Source organism: Thamnophis elegans, chromosome Z (genome assembly GCF_009769535.1).
Source record: "Thamnophis elegans isolate rThaEle1 chromosome Z, rThaEle1.pri, whole genome shotgun sequence".
NCBI lineage: Eukaryota > Metazoa > Chordata > Lepidosauria > Squamata > Colubridae > Thamnophis > Thamnophis elegans.
In genome coordinates this window covers 49,294,166-49,313,073 of record NC_045558.1, presented here as the reverse complement: position 1 = coordinate 49,313,073, position 18,908 = coordinate 49,294,166, and the positions used below count along the sequence as shown (strand labels likewise).

The window sequence follows — 18,908 nt, the reverse complement described above, 5'->3', positions numbered from 1 at the left end:
CTGCAAAATGAAAAGTATCTGTCTTTGCTGATAATTTTGCAATAGACAATAAATTCCTCTTGTGAATCTGACAGATTATTAAGAATTCTTCTTTATTACTAAATGTTTGATTGTTCTCTGAAATATTATTCCTCCATATATACTTTTTAGGAAAATGGGATATATACAATAGCAAAGCTGCTTTTACCTAATAAGCAAAGGAATATAGCAAAGGCTAATTTATTACAGGTAATCCTTTTTATTTATGAATTTTCATTGCAAATAGTTACAGTTTTGAAACACAAATAATATGGTTTATTATGATTTTAATTGCCTTTATTGCCTCCTTCCTTCCCTCCCTCTCTCCCTATGCTTCTAAGGCAGTTTGATAAATTTAATGTAATTAATTTAAAGTTAATAAGAATATATAAGACAGAAAAGCCAACAAATTGCTAATAGTTTCATAAACCATTCCGAACTACTAAATACTAAAACTGATATTCTTTTAGTATTACAATGTTTTATTCTATTAATGTAAACATTGCTCAGGCTTTTAGCTTGTTACTGGCATTGAATCTTTAGACAAGAGAAATCAAATGTGGCTTTCAATTTCGATACATTTTTCTCATTCTAGTGTTATGCATTCAGAGCTCTGAGATTTCTTTTCAGTATGGAAAGGAATCGACATCTTTTTAAAAGGTATGCTGAAGACAAGCTATATTCCCAGATTATTTTCCTTTGAATAAATGTGTGTATATAAGGTACTATGCCTTACATTTATTGTATGTGGGAATGTGTGCATGTCAAACTTTACCTGTCAAACTTTGCTTAAAACACTGATTTCCAATAAAAAACATGTTCCCAAAGTCTTTATAGTCTATAAAGGGAATAAAATTGCGCAATATATTCACATTTTAATAACAGAATACTTTTGAAGGCACTGGAACTCCATGACATCTCTGTGCTATAATAAGTGGGCCAGATGTAATTTCTGAACTATTCCTGATCAAACTACATATCTGTGATTATACTGTTATTGACTGGGGATGACATGTCACAACAAATGACTGTGCTTACACTGTTTTTGTGGGAATTGTTCAAAAACAGTAAGTATATGCATTTGAAATGTTTCTCCAATCTTAATTCAGAAAAAGAAATCTGTGCTCCATAATATGGCTTTAGGAAACACTAATAATCCAAAACTATATTTATTTTACTTGTAATGTGGATGCATGATAGACTTTCTTCACAAGATCAGGGCTATACATAGGCTGGTAGTTTTCAAATATTTTATGTCCATTTGTTTTTAATTTCATTAGATATTCATTCTGGGATGCAAGCATCTGAACAACTGCTAGATGGCAGCAGAGGTTTAGTTTTATGTATCTTTTTGCTGTTATCCACATTTTTACTGCTTAGTTATTGTTGCCCTGAACAATTTATTTCAGACTCACCAAAAACCTTTTAGGGAATAAATGTGAAACATACAGAACAATTTTTTAAAAGAGATCTCAAAGAAGAGATAGTGGCAACTTTTTTTCCTTATCCAATATCATAGGAAATTTCCCAGCTTAAACATATGGAGGGATCAAGTGAAGGAATCGAGCTAACATACTTTAATCTTGCTTTATTTTGGATAGAACAAATCTACTGCAGAATTTCTTAAGGATTAAACAGGACTTACACGAGAGTAAAAGTTATTACATTTGATGAGATCTACTATAAAATATGAATGGATAAAATTGATTTTGTTGAGTTCAGCAAAATCATTGCTGTGTTTCCTTCCTTTTGCGCTGTCTGCTTCCTTGCTTTTGCCTCCATCAGGTTTTCTTCTACTCTTTCAAAATGCAGTTCATATCTTCTATCACATACAGTATCCCATAATTCCCCACTGTTTCTGAAGTGAGGCGTGGGAGGAGTCATACGTGGGTATTACCACAGCACTTTTGCCCTGGAGACTGAGGTAAATCTTGATGCTACACCTCCGTTCCTCCCTCTGACCTCCCAGATTAACCTCAGTCTCCAGCCCAGAAGGAGTGTTTTTACTGACTCTCCCACACTTAGAAGACTAAGGATTTTTTTATACAGGAATTTTTTTCTAGCCGTTTACCTAAAGAGTTTCCCTTTGGATTGCTGCTTCCCTCCTCGTTTGTGCTCCACGCTGCTAGCATTTAAGCCTCACCGCTTGCTAGCATGTGCCCCAGGCGGCCAGGCAGCCGCGTAAGAGGGGCAGCAGCCGCTCAACTGCACGGCTTACCGGAACAGCTGAAGGATCAACTTCGCAGCCTCGTGGATTAAAGATTCCAGCAGGATCGTCGACCAGTGTCCACAAGCCTCGGAGGAGCTCGGACTGCAGAGCGGTGACCGCCATCTTCATTTCTGCCATCTTGGAGCACGTGAGTGAGCGCATGGCCAGCTTACCTCCTACGGTCGCCGAGAGCGCTCAAAATACAACTGACAAAGCCAGAAGAGGCTTGAAAAGCGGCCTATCTCCGCCGACAATCTGGGGGGAGGCATAGACTCAGTGCTTGCCGGCATTCAGGCCGTGGATCGACAGCAGAAGGAGCGCGGAGCTTGGAGAGCATTGCGCACAGTGAATCGAGCAGGCAGAAGAGTGAGGAGGGGCAAGCATCGGTATTGTGAGTAACATGGCGGAGGTGGCAAGGAGCAGGGGTGCTGGGTCTAGATTCCCAGGGGACTCAGACCCGGGCGAGGGGACCTCTAAGGAGGCTCCCCCGGTCACCAGAGGGAGGTCCCCTGCCAAGAGAAGCACCCCCCGGGCCCTTAGGAAGGAGATCCCCTCTAAAGGGGGTCGAGTGACCAGGGCTTCAGCTAGGAGGTTTAGAGCCACCATTAGCCCATCGCTTTCTAGATCACGCTCCCCCCGCAGGCTCCCTGCACTGGTGGAAGCCCAGGTGGCACCCCCTGGCTCTGCAGAGAGCTCAGGCAGAGTATGCAGTTTCTCTATCGCCCCCCCCCCCCTTTTTGCCTGCCCATCATCGGAGGCTAGGGGTGATCCCTTTGGGCATAGGGCTCCCAGCCCTGCAAGACACAGGCTGGCACCGCAATCCCCAGAGCCAAGGGAATTCTTGCAACCCTCTGCAACCTTTCCTCCCAGGACTGCCTGATAGCTTCCAGGAGGTCTTAGCCAGGGTCATAGCCCAGGGAATTGCTTCTGGGATGAAACCTCAATCCCAGGGCTCTAGACATAGATAATCCTGGGACCAGTCCAGGAGTCACCATGTTCACTCCAGGGCCCCTGCCCCCAGAGAGCCCAGGTCTCTGTCTCTCTCCCCTGCCAGTGAAGCTTCGGGCTTAAAGGAAGGGGAAATAAAGGAGGTGGGGTTCTCTGAAGATGAAGATGCTCAAGTTTCTGAGGCCCCCAGCATCACTGGCCTATTTCCCCTCTCCTTGTTCAGCTCCTTACTTCGTAAGGCCAGGGCCACAGCTGACCTGGATACACCCCCAGATCCCAGTTCTGTGACTGCCACGCCAGGCACTAGTGGGGGTAACAAGAAGGGACCCTTCCATAGACCACCGGTGAAGAAGGAGGAAATCCCCACTCCAGAGATGTTCCTGGAAGTGCTTAAATCCCAGTGGGTTAAGCCAGGATCCTTTCCCAACCTGAGGGGCAATGAGCGGAGGTTTTATAATCTCAATTCTACCTTTGCCCAAGCTCTTCAGGTCCCCGAGGTGGACAACCCGGTCGCCACCCTTGCTTCAGCTTCAGCCGTGGTGACTGGAGACATCGCCAACTGCCTTAAGGCAGAAGACAAGACGGCAGAAATCATCTTACGTAAGTCATTCCAAGCAATAACCTGGGCCATTAGGGCAGCCGCTTCTGCATCCTTTTTCAATAGGTCAACGGTGCTGTGGCTGGAACAGCTGAAAGACAGGACCCCGGCCACAGAGGTACGACTGCTACAGGACATCTCTAAGGTGCTGGCAGCCATGCAGTTCTCAGCAGACGCCACCCTGGATGCAGTTAAGTGTGCTTCTCGAGCCTTGTCATCCTTTGTAGCTTCCAGGCGTCTGCTGTGGTTGTGCCACTGACAGGCGGAGTCCTGAGCCAAGTGGCACCTGGCAGGAGCGGACTACGCCGGGGACAAGCTTTTCGGTGCCTCGCTGGATCCTATCCTGGTGGAGGACAAAAATAAGTGCAAGGTCTACCCGGCTACCACCAGATGGTCAGATCACTGAAATGCACCTTACCCCAGGAGAACATCTTACCACCCACCTGAATCGGACGTCCAGAATCAGAGGTACCAAATCTCCAGGTTTCATAGACAAGGGGATAGATAGTTTCCTAGAGACAGATTCAGGGTCCAGCAACAGAGCAAGCGGCCCTTTCGAGGAAGGGGCGGTCATCCATTCTGCAGATTCAAGTGATCCATTTGCAGATCACCCCATCGGCGGTCGCTTCTCCCTTTTTGCGGATGCCTGGGAGTGCGTCACTTCGGACGAGTGGGTCCTCCAGACTGTTAAGCTTGGGTTACAGCTGGAGTTCTGCTCGCATCCCCCAAATAGGTTCCGTACCTTCGCCTCCTCTGCAGATCCGGCCAAATGGGCCCTTAAGGCTAAGGCCATCAAACATCTGTTAGATATCAAGGCCATAGAGAGGGTCCCATAGGGGGAGAGGGGTTCTGGATTCTATTCGAACCTGTTTCTGGTCCCCAAGAGTTCAGGGGAGTGGAGAGCCATCCTGGATCTTAAGCTGCTCAATTCCAGGGTGGTCTACCATAGGTTCAAGATGGCCTTACTGAAGTCCATCTTAGAAGGCATCCGTCAGGGCGACTTCTTGGCCTCTATCGATCTCACGGAGGTCTACCTTCATATTAGAATTGCCCTGAAACATCGTACGTTCCTTAGATTTTCCCATGAGGGCAGTCATTTTCAATATAGGGCCCTCCCCTTTGGGCTGGCTTCAGTCCCCAGGACCTTTACCAAGGTGCTGACCGTGGCCGCGGGTCACCTGCGTTCCTTCCCAGTTCGGCTTTTTTGCTACCTGGATGACATCCTCGTCCTAGCCAGGTCCCCAGACACTGCCAGGCAGGACCTGGGGCTCATCATTGACACCCTCAGTTCCCTGGGGTTCTCTATCAACCTAGAGAAGCGCCACCTGGACCCATCTCCAACACCTAGGGTCCATTATAGATTCGGTGTCCAGAAAGTTTTTCCTTTCCCAGGATCGAAGGGACAGCATTGTACAACTGGCTCAGGAGATACGCAAATTACGCTCTGTTCCTGTAGTTCTTCTTTCCAGGCTTCTTGGGAAATTCATTTCTTGTATAGGGATCGTGCCTTGGGCTCGCCTACGTGCCAGGGAGCTTCAGTGGTTCCTGCTTCCATACCAGAGAGCCGGGACGAGCGACGCCAGTTTCAAAGTTCAAGTGTCACCCCAGGTGCTGCTCTCGCTCTGTTGGTGGCTGACCTCTTCAGGGAACCAGCGACATCTCCGGTTGGGGAACTGGGCAGAGAGGCATCTCCAGTCCATCAGAGCGGAGCACATGTCCGGGACAGAGAACCAGCAAGCGGATTGGCTCAGCAGGGAGACGGTCGACAATGGAGAGTGGCAGCTCCATCCCATCATCTTCCTGCAGATCTGCGAGAGGTTCGGGCACTCGACGGTGGATCTCTTCGCAACCCCAGCAAATGCCCAGCTGCTGAGATTTGTATCGAGGTTCCCATCCAGGGGAGCCATGGACACGGACGCCCTTCGCTGCAGTTGGCCACTAGGTCTTCTCAACGCTTTTCCTCCTCTTCCCCTCATCCCCGGGGTTCTGAGGAAGTTAGTGTCAGAGGGAGCAGATGATTCTAGTGGCTCCTTTCTGGCCCCGCCGCCCCTTGCTAGCAGACCTGGTGGAGCTGTCCTCAGGTCCTCACTGGAGGATTCCCCCGGGGGAGGTGTCCATGCATCAGGGGTCTCTGGAGCATCCGGATCCGGAGTAGCTCCATCTGACCGCCTGGTGATTGAGCAGGAACAACTGAGAGGGGCACAATTTTCTGCGAAGGTCATTAAGACCATCGAGGCATCCAGGAGGCAGTCCACCACTCGCATCTACAACACCTCCTGGGTTGCTTTCGCAGACTGGCGTCAAGCAAGGGACATCGTCCCAGCTTCGGCGTCTGTACCCCAGATTCTGGACTTCCTATAGGAAGGTCTGGAGAAAGGTCTGGCCCCCAGTACCCTTAGGAGACAAGTCTCTGCCCTATCCATGGTCCTGGGGTGTGTGTGGATGGTCCGCCTTTGTCTCAACATCCGGTCCTAAGGCGCTTCCTTAAGGGAGCGGCAAATCTGAAACCCCCAGTGGTCCATCGTTTCCCTACCTGGGACCTACCCACGGTCCTCCAAGCATTGACGGAAGCACCATTCGAACCCTTGAGGGAGGTTTCTCTACAATTCTTGACCCTTAAAGTCATCTTCCTGGTTGCCATCATCTCAGTCAGGAGAGTATCTGAGCTCAACGCTCTTTCCACTAGAACGGATCTCTGCACCTTTCTGGAGAACCAAATCATCCTCAGACTGGACCGCGCGTTCATGCCCAAGGTCAATTCTCCCTTTCACAGGGCTTTAGAGATAGTTCTGCCAGACTTCTGTCCGCAGCCTTCCAGGGATAGGAAAAGATCATATCACAGGTTGGATGTCAGAAGAGCCTTGCGCATCTATCTGAAGCGCACAGCGCTCTTTAGGCGTTCAAAGGCCCTCTTCGTGTCCTTTCAGACATCTACCTGGGGAGCCAAGGTTTCCCCGGCCACCATCAGCAGGTGGATCAGAGCGGCCATCTCAAAGGCCTACGAGGCACGGGGACTCCAGATCCCAGAGGGCATCACAGTGCACTCCACCAGAAGTGCGGCCACTTCGGCGGCCTGGGCCACCCAGGCTCCCATAGAGGAAATTTGCAGGGCTGCCGCCTGGTCCTCTCCCTTGCCTTTCATCAGGCATTACCATTTAGATGCTTACGCCTTCGCGGAGGCGGCTTTTGAGAGGAGGGTTCTTCAGGGAGTTCTAGACACTCGAGAGGCTCAGGCCCAATGATCCCTCACAGGGACCCTAGCTTTGGTATGTCCCATGTACGACTCCTGTCACGCCTCACTTCGGAAACTGTCAGTTGGTCTTACCTGAACTGCATGTTTCGAAGGGGCCTGAGTTGTTCAGTGGTCAGTCAGGGCCAGGTAGGAAGGATGTGTGCATGTGCTGTCTCTGTCACTTCCTTCCAGGTGCTCTGCTACCAACAATCAGTTAATCTGGGAGGTCAGAGGGAGGCACGGAGGTGTGGCCTCAAGATTTACCTCAGTCTCCAGGGCAAAAGGGCTGTGATAATACCCACGTATGACTCCTCCCACGCCTTCTTCGAAACATGCAGTTCAGGTAAGACCAACTGACATTTTTTGACAGCCATGTATATGTAATTTCAGAAAAAATCATAAAGTATATATGCAGTTGCAGATAAATTAATTTTACAAAAAGGGGACTTATTTTACTGGTAATTTTAATCAATAGTAATTCAGATTATACTGCACTCTTTTTTTTGTCCTCATTTTTAAGTTTGCTATTTTTCTATCTCTACACACACACACACACACACACACACACACACACTAAACATTTTGGTAGGCTGGCAGGTTTTCCTGCATTGTGTCAAACTCAATTGCAGAAAATATGACTTCAGCAACAGAGTAGTCAATGCCTGGAATGCAGTACCCAACTCTGTTGTTACATCTTCAAACCCCCATAACTTTAACCTTAAACTCCCTAGCGTGGACCTTGCCCTTTTCCTAAGAGGTTTGTAAGGGGATATGCATAAGTGCACCAGTGTGCCTACCATCCCTATCCTATTGTCCGCATTTATTCGTATCCATTTCCTGTGTTCATGCCCATGTTTATGCCTGTTATCTTGTTCATGTTGAACAAACAAACAAACAAATAAATGGTGTTAGTAACCTAGATTGACAAGATGAGGAAGCTGGGCATTATAATGATTTTCTAATTTTAATTCTCCCTTTTGTTTGTTTCCAAGGGGCAGATTTATCTTAAATTAATAAAAATCTTTTTTTCCAATAAATATGGAATTTTCTGAAGGAAAGGGATTGAATCACCTTTCCTTTAGCAAGAAAGTTCTGATGTGTTACTCACATGCGTAAAGGTAGAACTATTTTGTCCTTAGTACATTTGTCAGAAACAAATTCTAAAAGAAATTAATTTTTAAAATGTGAGAAATGAAAGTGGGTATAAAGCTGATTCAGTATTCCATAAGTATTTACATTTATATTTTTGTAGGCTCTTTCCTACAGACTTGTTTGAAAGCTTCATAGATGTTGGGCATTATATTCGTGAGATCAGTGCCTATGAAGAGCTAGTATTGAAATTAAATGCGCTACTGGTGGGTAGTATATATTTTTCTTTATTCAAATGAACTCAGTCCTTGCCAAAATGTTTCAGCTTACTCTGGTTTTTAAATGTCATCTTTGAATAAAATATTGCAAAGTTTTTGAAACAGAACTTTGAAAACTGCTTTTGTACAAGTGATAGCTGTATAATGCTTTGCAGTATGTTTTGTGGCAATCTTAAGACACCATACTTCTTTTCATGTGCTCTAGCTACATGAATTTCTTTTAAGAATGGAATAGTCAAAGAAGTGTTCTTGATTGAGATTAAAAAAAAATGGGTGAAAGTGGTTTTTAAGGGAAAAGTAGGACTTTTATAAATTATAATTGTCTAAAATTACATCAATAAAGTAACTTTTGTAACCAGGAAGAGGAAGTTAAGCAAATCTCTGAAAATATTGAAACTATAAATCAGAATAAAGCACCAATGAAATACATAGGCAATTACGCAGTTTTGGATCATCTTGGCAGTGGAGCATTTGGAAGCGTTTATAAGGTAAAAGCGCCTTTGATTTGTTTTGAATATTGCTTTTCATACTGCTCCTCACACTTGATTGCAGATATATGTTATTTATTTTTATTGGCAAAGGAAACCAATATGTTGATTTGACTTAGCATTATTTGTAAATAGAACATTTCCAGTAAATTCATTGAAACAAAATCTTTCAGGCTTGGACTCCATTAACATTAAAAGTTTTTAACATTTTGAGTACTCGCCTATATCTTCAGATTTGTAGCAAATGCTATTTTATTAATGTAAACATTTCTAAGATAATATATCTCAAGTATTTTAAATAATTTTTACTTAGCTATATAAATAATAATTAGTAATGCTCACAATGTGACCTGCCCAGTTTCCAGAGATTCTGACTTTCTACTCAAATCTGTTAGGACATTGAAATACTTATATATCTTCCAAAAATATTCTCATTGCAAAATGGGAAATTGGAAACTACATTGTAATTTCTATCGTATACTATCTGTTCATATCATTTTTTCTTCTTGCTGTAGGTTAGAAAACATAGTGGCCAAAACTTTCTAGCAATGAAAGAGATTAATTTACATAATCCAGCATTTGGAAAAGATAAAAAAGATCGAGAGAGCAGTGTAAAGAACATTGTCTCTGAATTAACCATAATTAAAGAACAGGTAAGACTAAACAAAAATAAGTTTCAGAGAAATTATTGGGGGAAGTCTTTCAATTACAGTTTAGATGCCAGTTAAAGTGAAGTTATTTTAATTACTATGCTACCCTGAGTATGTGTTGGCTACCTACTTTTATTCTCCTGCTTAGGTTTTTCATTGCCTGCTACTTGTACCTATTCATCCCTAGTAAGTTTGTAGGCGACTAGGAAACTGCTATAGTGCACGTTCCTTCCTAACTTGTTGCAAGCCTTGATTGAGCTGTATGATCATTCATACATTTGCAGTTGAAGACTAATCAAGAAAAAAAAAGAAATTAGCAATAAGCTCTAAAAGCATAATAGAGATATTGTAATATTGATGGTATTCTTTTATCTGTTGCTAGTGCAGTCCCTTCAAATAAGCATTAATGCTACCCAAATGTCAAAAGACATTCTAATATTCAAAATCTAACTTGCCATAATTCCCATTCAGAGGAATATCACCGTTAATGTTGTACTGCTTCTAGAATGAGTAGGGTCCATTTTATCTTGGAGGAAGAAGGGTAGAGGGTAGCAATGGGTGTGTTTCACTTACTAAAAGTCTCTTACTTCCAAGCCATTCAGACTGAAATCGTACCAATTTGCCACAAAATTTCAATGGTAGAATTGATAAACAGATTAAAGGTAGGCATGAAGGTACTTTGTGCTTCCTTTCAGCCTCTTATTTTTTGAAAAAAAGAAAAGAATATTGGAGTACTGACTCATATCCAGTATATCACAGACTGCCCACATCTAATCTAACATTTGTACATTTTTATTTTAGCTTTATCATCCCAATGTTGTACGATACCACAGAACCTTTTTAGAAAGTAAGTATAAGTCTACAAAGTGACAATCCACAATGTATTACTTTCATATATTATTATTTTTTTAAAGTGAAGTAAGGACTATATCAGAAATGTTTACTTTTGACATCTTCAAGAAGATTATTTTATGTTTTTTGAAAAGTATTAAATTGTTAGTTAAAAGACAAGGGAAGAAAGGGAATGTATTGGAAGCAGAAATTAGAAGTTTGAACAAATAGCATTATGTTAGCTTTAAAAAGACTTTGCTTTTTCGAGAGCTGAGGTTTTTAGATATCGGAGTATCTGTGAGTAGACTTTGCCTTTTGAAGAGCTGAGGTGAATGTATGGGGCAATATATATAGTCCTTGACTAATAACCATTTGTTAAATGACTTTTCAAAGTTATAACAGCACTGAAAAAAGTGACTCATGATCAGTTCTCACACTTAGGACCATCGCAGCATCCCTATACATACTGATAGTTCCAGCAGCCATGCTCCTTGGATTATTTGCAACTTTTATTATGACAAGCCAAGTCAATAGAAGAAGCCAGATTTGCTTAACAATTGCATGATTCACTTAACAACTGTAGTGATTCTCTTAATACCCATGGCAAGAAAGGTTGTAAAATAGGGCACAACTCATTTAACTGCCTTGTTTAGCAGTGGAAATTTTGGGCTCAATTATAGTCATGTCAAGTTGGATGTTTCAAGAACATAGTGAGTGGGCAGTGATTATATGTGAGTAGAAGTATGATTCTCTATTTTTTCCTTGATGGTTATAATGAGTTTTGGAGATGTTGCTGAAAATTCGCAAAGGTGCTTTTTCAGGAGACTTTCTTATATTTTTCTTTGAAGATGTTTTGTTTCTCATCCAAGAAACTTATTCAGATCTGACTGGATGGTGGAGAAAGGAGAGATTTATATTCCCTGCAGACAGCTGGTCATTTGCATCATTTTTGAGAGTTGTTAAAGCACGTGGAGGTTTACCTGTGTCCTCAGGATCACCTGAGTAGTGCTAACTGTTCCTGTAGTCTGCAGTTTTTCTGGAAATGCCATACCATTCGAAGGGTGTTCATCACAAATTGCATAGCTAAAAGTCTACAGATATTCTCAGTCATCCAGGTCATGGTTATCCCAAAGGAGTTTTTTCAGGAAGCAACTGGACTTTCTTGTTTTTGTCTTCAAAGAAAAAACAACAAAGTTGAGTTGTCTCCTGAAAAAGCATCTTTGGGACAACCATGACCTGGATGACTGAGAATCTCTACAGACCTGTTGCTGAAAATTGTGTATTTTCAACTATAAACCAAGTTGAAGAGAATTTTTTTTTGTTTACCTCTATGAATCTGTTCCAACGAACATCATAAAGGATATGCATAACTATTGTCTACAGAAATAAATTATTATTGTTACTATTTATTTCATCATGAATAGATGATAGATTGTATATAGTCATGGAGCTCATAGAAGGAGCACCCCTTGGAGAACATTTTCATTCTTTGAAGGAAAAACAACAGCAATTTACAGAAGAGAGAATATGGAATATATTCATTCAAGTAAGAACCTGAAGTTGCCTTCATTGCTTTCCCCTACATGTTTTCTGGTCATGCAATTAATCAGGAGTCTGAAAAGTTTGAAAACCATGTTAGCGTCATAAAATTATTTTCAAGTTACTCAAAGGAAAGTTTTCCAATAGTCCTTTTATTCTTGTGTTATTTGGACAAAAGGCAAGGCAAGCATGCAATTAAGTTTAATTAATTCCTTTATATATGTACATATACTTGTCTAATTTCAAAGCTATCTTACTATTACAAGTTATGCCCAACAAGGCTAGTCAGGTTACTGTGCCCAACAAGGCTACTCAGGTTCTGTAAGTATTGCTGCCCAACTAGGCTACTCATTCACACAATATTCACATATATTCTCAACACAGGTGATCAGGCTGTATTTGAGTGGGCTGGGAAGCAGACTCAGGGCATCCCATGCTCCAACCAGAGTCGTCTCGAACTTCAGAGTCTGGGTTCATTCCAATTTTCTCTTTATACCCAACTTGTTTACTCAAAATCCATGTGTATGGTACATCTTGCCCCGTCAGGAACTTTACATCCTTACTGTTTGTTCCAAGACTTCACTACATTCCGTACACCCACTAATGCTCTACCTGGTATCACTAACAATAAATCATTCATACACATACTCAGAATCTTTCCTTATCAGTAGTACACACATTCCAGCAATGTCTGTTCCCAGTGAGTTTATGAAAAGGCTAACTATGGTTGTATTACAGGCCTTCCATATTTGTGATATATCCATAACATATAACATAAAATATGTAAGATTATGTAAGAGGGCAAAAAAATAATCTGGCAGCACTTTTTCCGACTAACATATTTTTAAAAGATCTAAACTTTTTTGTTAGTTGGAAAAGGTACTGCCTTACTCCTATTTTTTATATACCATAACCTAACATGGTTTTCCATCTGTAGGGATCATATAGTAGATAATATATTGACGTTTATCAAATGGATCTATCATTTTGTCTCCTTGTCCAAATAATTGATGAAGATGTTGAAGATTACTGGGCCTAAAATAGAGCTTTGGGATACTCCACTACAGAGGAAAGTTTCATCCTCTGCAGCTGCTCTGGATACTGTGCTGTCACCCCACTCCGCAAAGCAAAAAATGGGAGTAGTACACTTTGATCTTCTAATGAACTGTGGTATTATTTTGTTTATTATAGGACACTCACAAATTACCCTTTCAGATGGTTATGCTTCAGAACTTTATTTCCATAATAATAAATTGTTTAATTAGTGCTGGTGTTTCTCTCTTTCTATTGTATTAAGTTTTTTATTATTATTATTATAAAGCTATGTTTAGCTCTTCGGTATTTGCACAAAGAGAAGAGGATTGTCCATAGAGACCTCACGCCAAACAATATCATGCTGGGAGATAAGGATAAAGTAACAATCAGTAAGTTCTATTTTTATGTTCTTATTGACATTTGATAGAAAATAATCAGGATGCTAATAACAATAATAAGCTAGTAATAATACCTATATGTTACATTTACTCTGAAAAATATCTCAGTACAATAAGTGCCACCATTTAGTTGAGGAACATTTCCTCTTTTTAAATATAGTAACGTGTCATTTATGATCTACGAATAATAATATGGCAATATACTGTAGGTATTAACAGCATGGATTTTTCTTATTTCCTTTTTTTTTGTTTAGGTTTCTTGAAAAAATGCAGAGTAGTGAGCTATTTCTGTATACATTAAAATATTTTGCTATTTTTAGTGGAGATTCCAGAAAATACAGTATCTATTGAATAAGTAGGTATTTTTTCTATGTGAAATTGTATTTTTCCAGAATTAATGCTGTTATTTACATTTTATGCTGTTTATTCAAAATTGTTTTTGTCTGTTCTTTCTGTTTTTAAATCAGTTGTTTTATATTTTTCCTTCAGAAGGAAACATTTTGCATAATTCTGCTTGCCTACCTACTTATCTATCTATCTACAATATATCTCTCTTTATCTCTGTCTCCATCATCTTTATTTAATCTATATCTGTAATCTAAATTACGTTCACACATTGATAAATGAGATAGGAAAGGCATACCTAACTGATTGTATTAGTTATTTGTATATAAGTATAATATGAATAATCCCTGCAGCTATTCCATACAGTTATTCTCTCCTAAGGATAGTTAACCTTGACTTTTATATTTTTGCACATGGTCGATGTCTTAGTCTGACTTCAACACAATCACGTGTCTTTTATTAATTTTATCAGACTATATGGTATTACAATATAAAATACAAATGAAAATAAAATCAGAAAAAGTGTGAAAGAGGATGTTGGATAAAAAGAAATGGAAAAGAAAAAAGTAGTGACTTCTGGATCCTTTCAGTACAATAAAATACTGAATGCAATTATAATGCCAACTTTTGCTTTGCATTTCAAATAACTAAAGGCTATTTTCTATAGTTACAAAATCAATCTAGTCCTCAAAATGTAAAATCAAAGCCCCCCCCCCTTCTATATGGAGCATAAAATCCAGAAGCAAATTTGACATGGAAATGAAATTGTTATCTTGGTTTACTATAGTTGGTTTTGCCATCTCTACTAAGTCCACTGTTTTTTCCATCTATTCTTCCATTGTGAGAAATGATAGAGCTTTTCATTTGCCCATATTGAATTTTCCACGTATATAAATAGAAATAACTACATCTCTACAGAAATAGAGCACAACAATGATGAAAACTTTCTTGAATGCATTTGGGTCAATATTAAAGAAGGGGGGGGTGTGTGACATTACCATAGGTCTATACTACAGGCCACCCAACCAAGCAGAGGAAGTAGATGAACTATTTCCTAATCAGCTAACTAAGGTATGTAGGAAGCACACCACAATAGTAATAGGGGATTTTAACTACCCTGACATCAACTGGGAAACAAACTCTGCACCAAGTGGAAGATCCAACAGGTTCCTAACAAACCTAGCAGACAACTTTGTTTCCCAAAAAGTAGAGAAGGGAACAAGGGGATCGGCCATACTGGACTTAATTCTCACTAACAGAGAAGAAATGATAGAAGGTGTTGAAGCCACAGGAACCCTGGGGGCAAGTGACCATGCAATATTGGAATTCAACATCATACAAACATAAGTACTAGAACAAAGTCAAACTAGAGTCTTGGACTTTAAGAGAGCTAATTTCAATAAACTTAAAGAGATCTTGGGAAGAATTCCATGTATGAGAATCCTCAAGGGGAAAACAACTCAAGAAGCTTGGGAAATTTTGAAAAGTGAGATTATAAAAGCCCAGTCTAGCACAATACCAGTGAAGAAGAAAAATAACAGCTCCTAAAAGAAACCAGCATGGCTGCATAAAGAACTCTCTGACAAATTGAAAGACAAAAAATATAAGTATAAAAAGTGGAAAGAGGGGGACATAACTAAGGCAGAATATCAGCAAATAGCCCGAGCCTGTAAAGATGAAGTGAGGAAAGCTAAGGCTCACAATGAAGAAAGGCTTGCCACAAAAGTAAAAAATAACAAAAAAAAGCTTCTTCCAACATGTTAAAAACAAGAAAAAAGTTAAGGAAACAATTGGTCCATTGCTAGGAGAAAGTGGCAAGAAACAGGGGGAAAGCAGAACTATTTAATTCATTTTTTGCATCTGTCTTTACACAAAGGGATAAAACCGTCCAACCTATCAAAAACAGCACCACAAAAATCAGATTAGGAACACAAGTTGAAATAGGGAAGAAAATGGTAAGTGAGCACTTTTCTACTCTAGACGAGTTCAAATCACCAGGACCGGATGGATTACACCCAGTGTTCTGAAGGAAGTGGCATACGAGATCTCAGAACTGCTGAACTATATCTTTCAGAGATCCTGGAGCACCGGGGAACTGCCAGAGGACTGGAAAAGAGCTGATATGGTTCCCATCTTCAAAAAGGGAACAAAAAAATAGATCCAGAAAATTTAATTTAATTTAATTTATTAGATTTATAGGCCGCGCAATCCCGGAGGACTCCGGGCAGCTTACACAGAAGAAAAGAAAACAAACAAAATATAAATAAAAATAAAAAATTTAAAAATTCCCCAACACGCATACGTTTTCCAGAGTGGGAGGAGGGAATGGTCACACGTGGGTTTTATCACAGCCTGATTGGTCCAAGACTGAGAGGAAATCTATAAATACCGGTGCCTGTCCATTGCTAGCCCAGATTCTCTCAGTCTGGTCCAAGTTCTGTAGAGTAGTTTGTTAGGATTCTACTTGTTTTCTCCTTTTGGGTGAGTTCTATGCAATCTGATTCCTATTTGGCTAATTGGGCACTTTAAATCCTTTTAAATTCTAAATTGATCTGCTGTGGCCCCAAGGGACAGATCTCTGCCTCGGGCGGCTGGGGGAGGGCCCAGTGGGGCACTAGTCTCCCCCCCCCCCCGCAGGCCAGGAGCCTTCGCCTGTCCCCGGGTACGGGGGTGCGGCTCCTTTAAGCTGCTTAGAAGCAGCCGTTTTTGCAGCAGAAAAGTTACAAGTGGCTTCGGAGCCTCGAGGAGCGAGCGGCCCGCCTTACAGCTGATTGCTCCGTAGGGGGCCTCGCTGCAGGCTCCTTTGTTTGTGTTGCCTGGGGACAAAGAGCAGGGGTGAGGAGAGCGTGTGTGTGTGCCGTGTGACTCTCCCTGCTAATTTTAAAGTAAAAGCCTGGCTGGGCTGCTGGTGATTATTTCCAGCCCTTTTCTCCCGCGCACGGAGTTCCGGCGGTCATTTTGGAGGCTGCCACGTGCGTGAGGCCTTGCCTTTATCGACGGGCCTAGTGCGGCCTAGTGAGAGGCCTTGAGCCTAGGTCTCCCCACAGGCTTCAGGCCCTGGTCTCAGGTGGGACTTTGGAGGCCGATTCCTGCTCCTTTTCGTCAGGCACGTGAGTGGGGCATGGACGAGGGAGTGGAGATTCCCCAGGGCCAGGGGGCAGGCCCTACTGGGAGTGAGGAGGCCTTGGATCAGGAGGTGGGGAGGGGGGCTCCCCCTCAGAGATCCCTTTCTTCAAGGCGCCCCTCCAGTTCTGTCTCTAGGGATGAGGCAGCTCGCCATAGGGCCCTGGAAAGGACCTTTGCCAGGGCAGAAAGGCAGGCCCAGTCCTCCAAGCCTTTATCTAGGGACAGATCCAGGTCCCCTCTTAGGCCCATTTCAGAGAGGTCACCTCTTAGGGGTTTTAGCCCGGCTTCTTCAGGCAGCTCCCCTGGTAGGTCGCGGGCCTTCTCCAGGAGGGGGCATTCTCCATCCCCCATAGATGATCCTCTGGAGGGCACGTCCAGAGGCCCCTGTTCCCCCCAAAGGTTGGCCCCCCAGGGCCCGGCTTCCACTTATGGGGATGTGGAGGATCTGGATAATCTCCCTGAAGGGATTAAAAGGCTTATTTCTGCAGCCATCACTCGGGGCATTGCCCAGCGGGACAAAGGCTCCCTTTACTCTAGGCATGGGGGGCTGAACAGGGCTCAGTGTCGGGCTTCCTCCCCTTCCATGATCAGTGAGACTTCCTTCCTGGGTGGGGGGGGAGTTACCCCAGGAGATGGGATTCTCAGATGATGAGAATACCACTGTTTCGGAGGAGCCTTCTTCCAAGGTCCTATTTATGCCCGCATTGTTTAAAGTTCTCTTGGATAAGGCGAGACACACCACCAAGGTCGGAACTGGGGATCCCTCTGCGCCCCCCCCCAAGGGATCCCGACATGGTCATGTTCTCTGCCACGGCCACCAACAAGGAAGAGATCCCTGCCCCTCCCTTGTTCCTTGAGGTTCTGACCGACCAGTGGGCTAAACCTTCCAATTTCTCTTCTCCAGGTAGTACCGACCGTCGGCATTATAACGTGGAGCAAACCTTTGCTCAGGCCATTCAGCTCCCGACGGTTGACACCCCTGTGGCCGCATTGGTGTCCTCCTCCCCGGTGGTGTCGGGCGATGCGGCAGATAAGATGAAGCCGGAGGATAAGCGCGCAGAGCTTACTTTGCGGAAGAACTTCAACGCCACAGCGTGGGCCATTAAGGCGGCAGCCTCAGCTTCATACTTTAATCGTGCCACGGTCATGTGGCTCAAGAAGCTGCAGGAACGCATTCCCATACAGGAGGACCGGATCCATCAGGATCTGGTCAAGATTCTGGCAGCGTGTCAGTTCTCAGCTGACGCGACCTTGGATACGGTCAAGTTTGCTTCTAGCGCCCTGGCCACCTCGGTCACCTCCCGTAGGCTCCTGTGGTTACGCCATTGGCAAATGGACAACAAAGCGAAATGGGATTTGGCGGCTGCCCCCTTCAAGGGGCCCAATCTCTTCGGGGAGGCCCTTACTCGCATCCTAGTGGAGGATAAGGACAAAAAGAAGGTCCTCCCCTCCACAGCTAAGAAGGCCGAGAACAAGTCACGTCCTTTCCGTAGGCAACGGTATAGGGCCCCTAGCTTCGGCTATAACCAGTGCTTCTCTTCTTTCTCTTCTGACAGGCAGTTCTTGGGGCAGCCCTTCCAGGACAGGAGCCGATTCCAGGGCCAGGCTCGGCGGCCCTTTCGTGGAGGAGGCGGCCGTCCCGCAGGGGGAAGTGACTCGAACCCGAGTCATCCCATCGGCGGCCGCCTCGCTCTTTATGCGGACCGGTGGGACGACATCACGTCGGATGCCTGGGTCCGAGCCACGGTTCGTTACGGGCTCAGGTTAGAATTTCTCTCCACTCCTCCAAATCTCTTTCGGTCGTTCCCTCCATCCCAGAGTCGAGAGCGCCGCCGCCTGATGAGTCAGGCGATCGCCCACCTCCTCGAAATCCAAGCGGTGGAGGCGGTTCCCGCAGGGGAACGGGGCCTGGGCCACTACTCAAATCTCTTCGTGGTCCCGAAGAGCACGGGGGGTTGGAGAGCAATTCTAGACCTCAAGCGCCTGAACAGGTTTCTGGTCTACAGGCGTTTCAAAATGTCATCGCTCAAGTCCATCCTTCAGGGCATCAGAAAAGGCGATTTCCTGGCCTCCGTGGATCTCACGGAGGCCTATCTTCACATTCCCATCCTGCCCGCTCATCGC

General features: G+C 43.6%; 1 protein-coding gene across 9 annotated transcripts in view; it reads left to right on the top strand.

The window, feature by feature from the left end:
• Positions 1-18,908, top strand: part of NEK10 (NIMA related kinase 10) — a 194,449-nt gene that overhangs the window by 44,003 nt on the left and 131,538 nt on the right. For 8 of the 9 annotated variants that reach the window (XR_004256903.1, XM_032235689.1, XM_032235690.1 and 5 more), the window contains 8 exons: positions 151-228; positions 614-678; positions 8,258-8,360; positions 8,732-8,860; positions 9,376-9,513; positions 10,312-10,357; positions 11,766-11,887; positions 13,202-13,304. Coding sequence is in view for 8 of the 9 variants with exons in the window: in XM_032235689.1 (XP_032091580.1) it covers positions 151-228; positions 614-678; positions 8,258-8,360; positions 8,732-8,860; positions 9,376-9,513; positions 10,312-10,357; positions 11,766-11,887; positions 13,202-13,304 (784 nt within the window). In the remaining variant the exon portion in view is untranslated. The remainder of the gene's footprint in view (positions 1-150; positions 229-613; positions 679-8,257; positions 8,361-8,731; positions 8,861-9,375; positions 9,514-10,311; positions 10,358-11,765; positions 11,888-13,201; positions 13,305-18,908) is intronic. The other variant, XM_032235691.1, reaches the window with a different exon arrangement.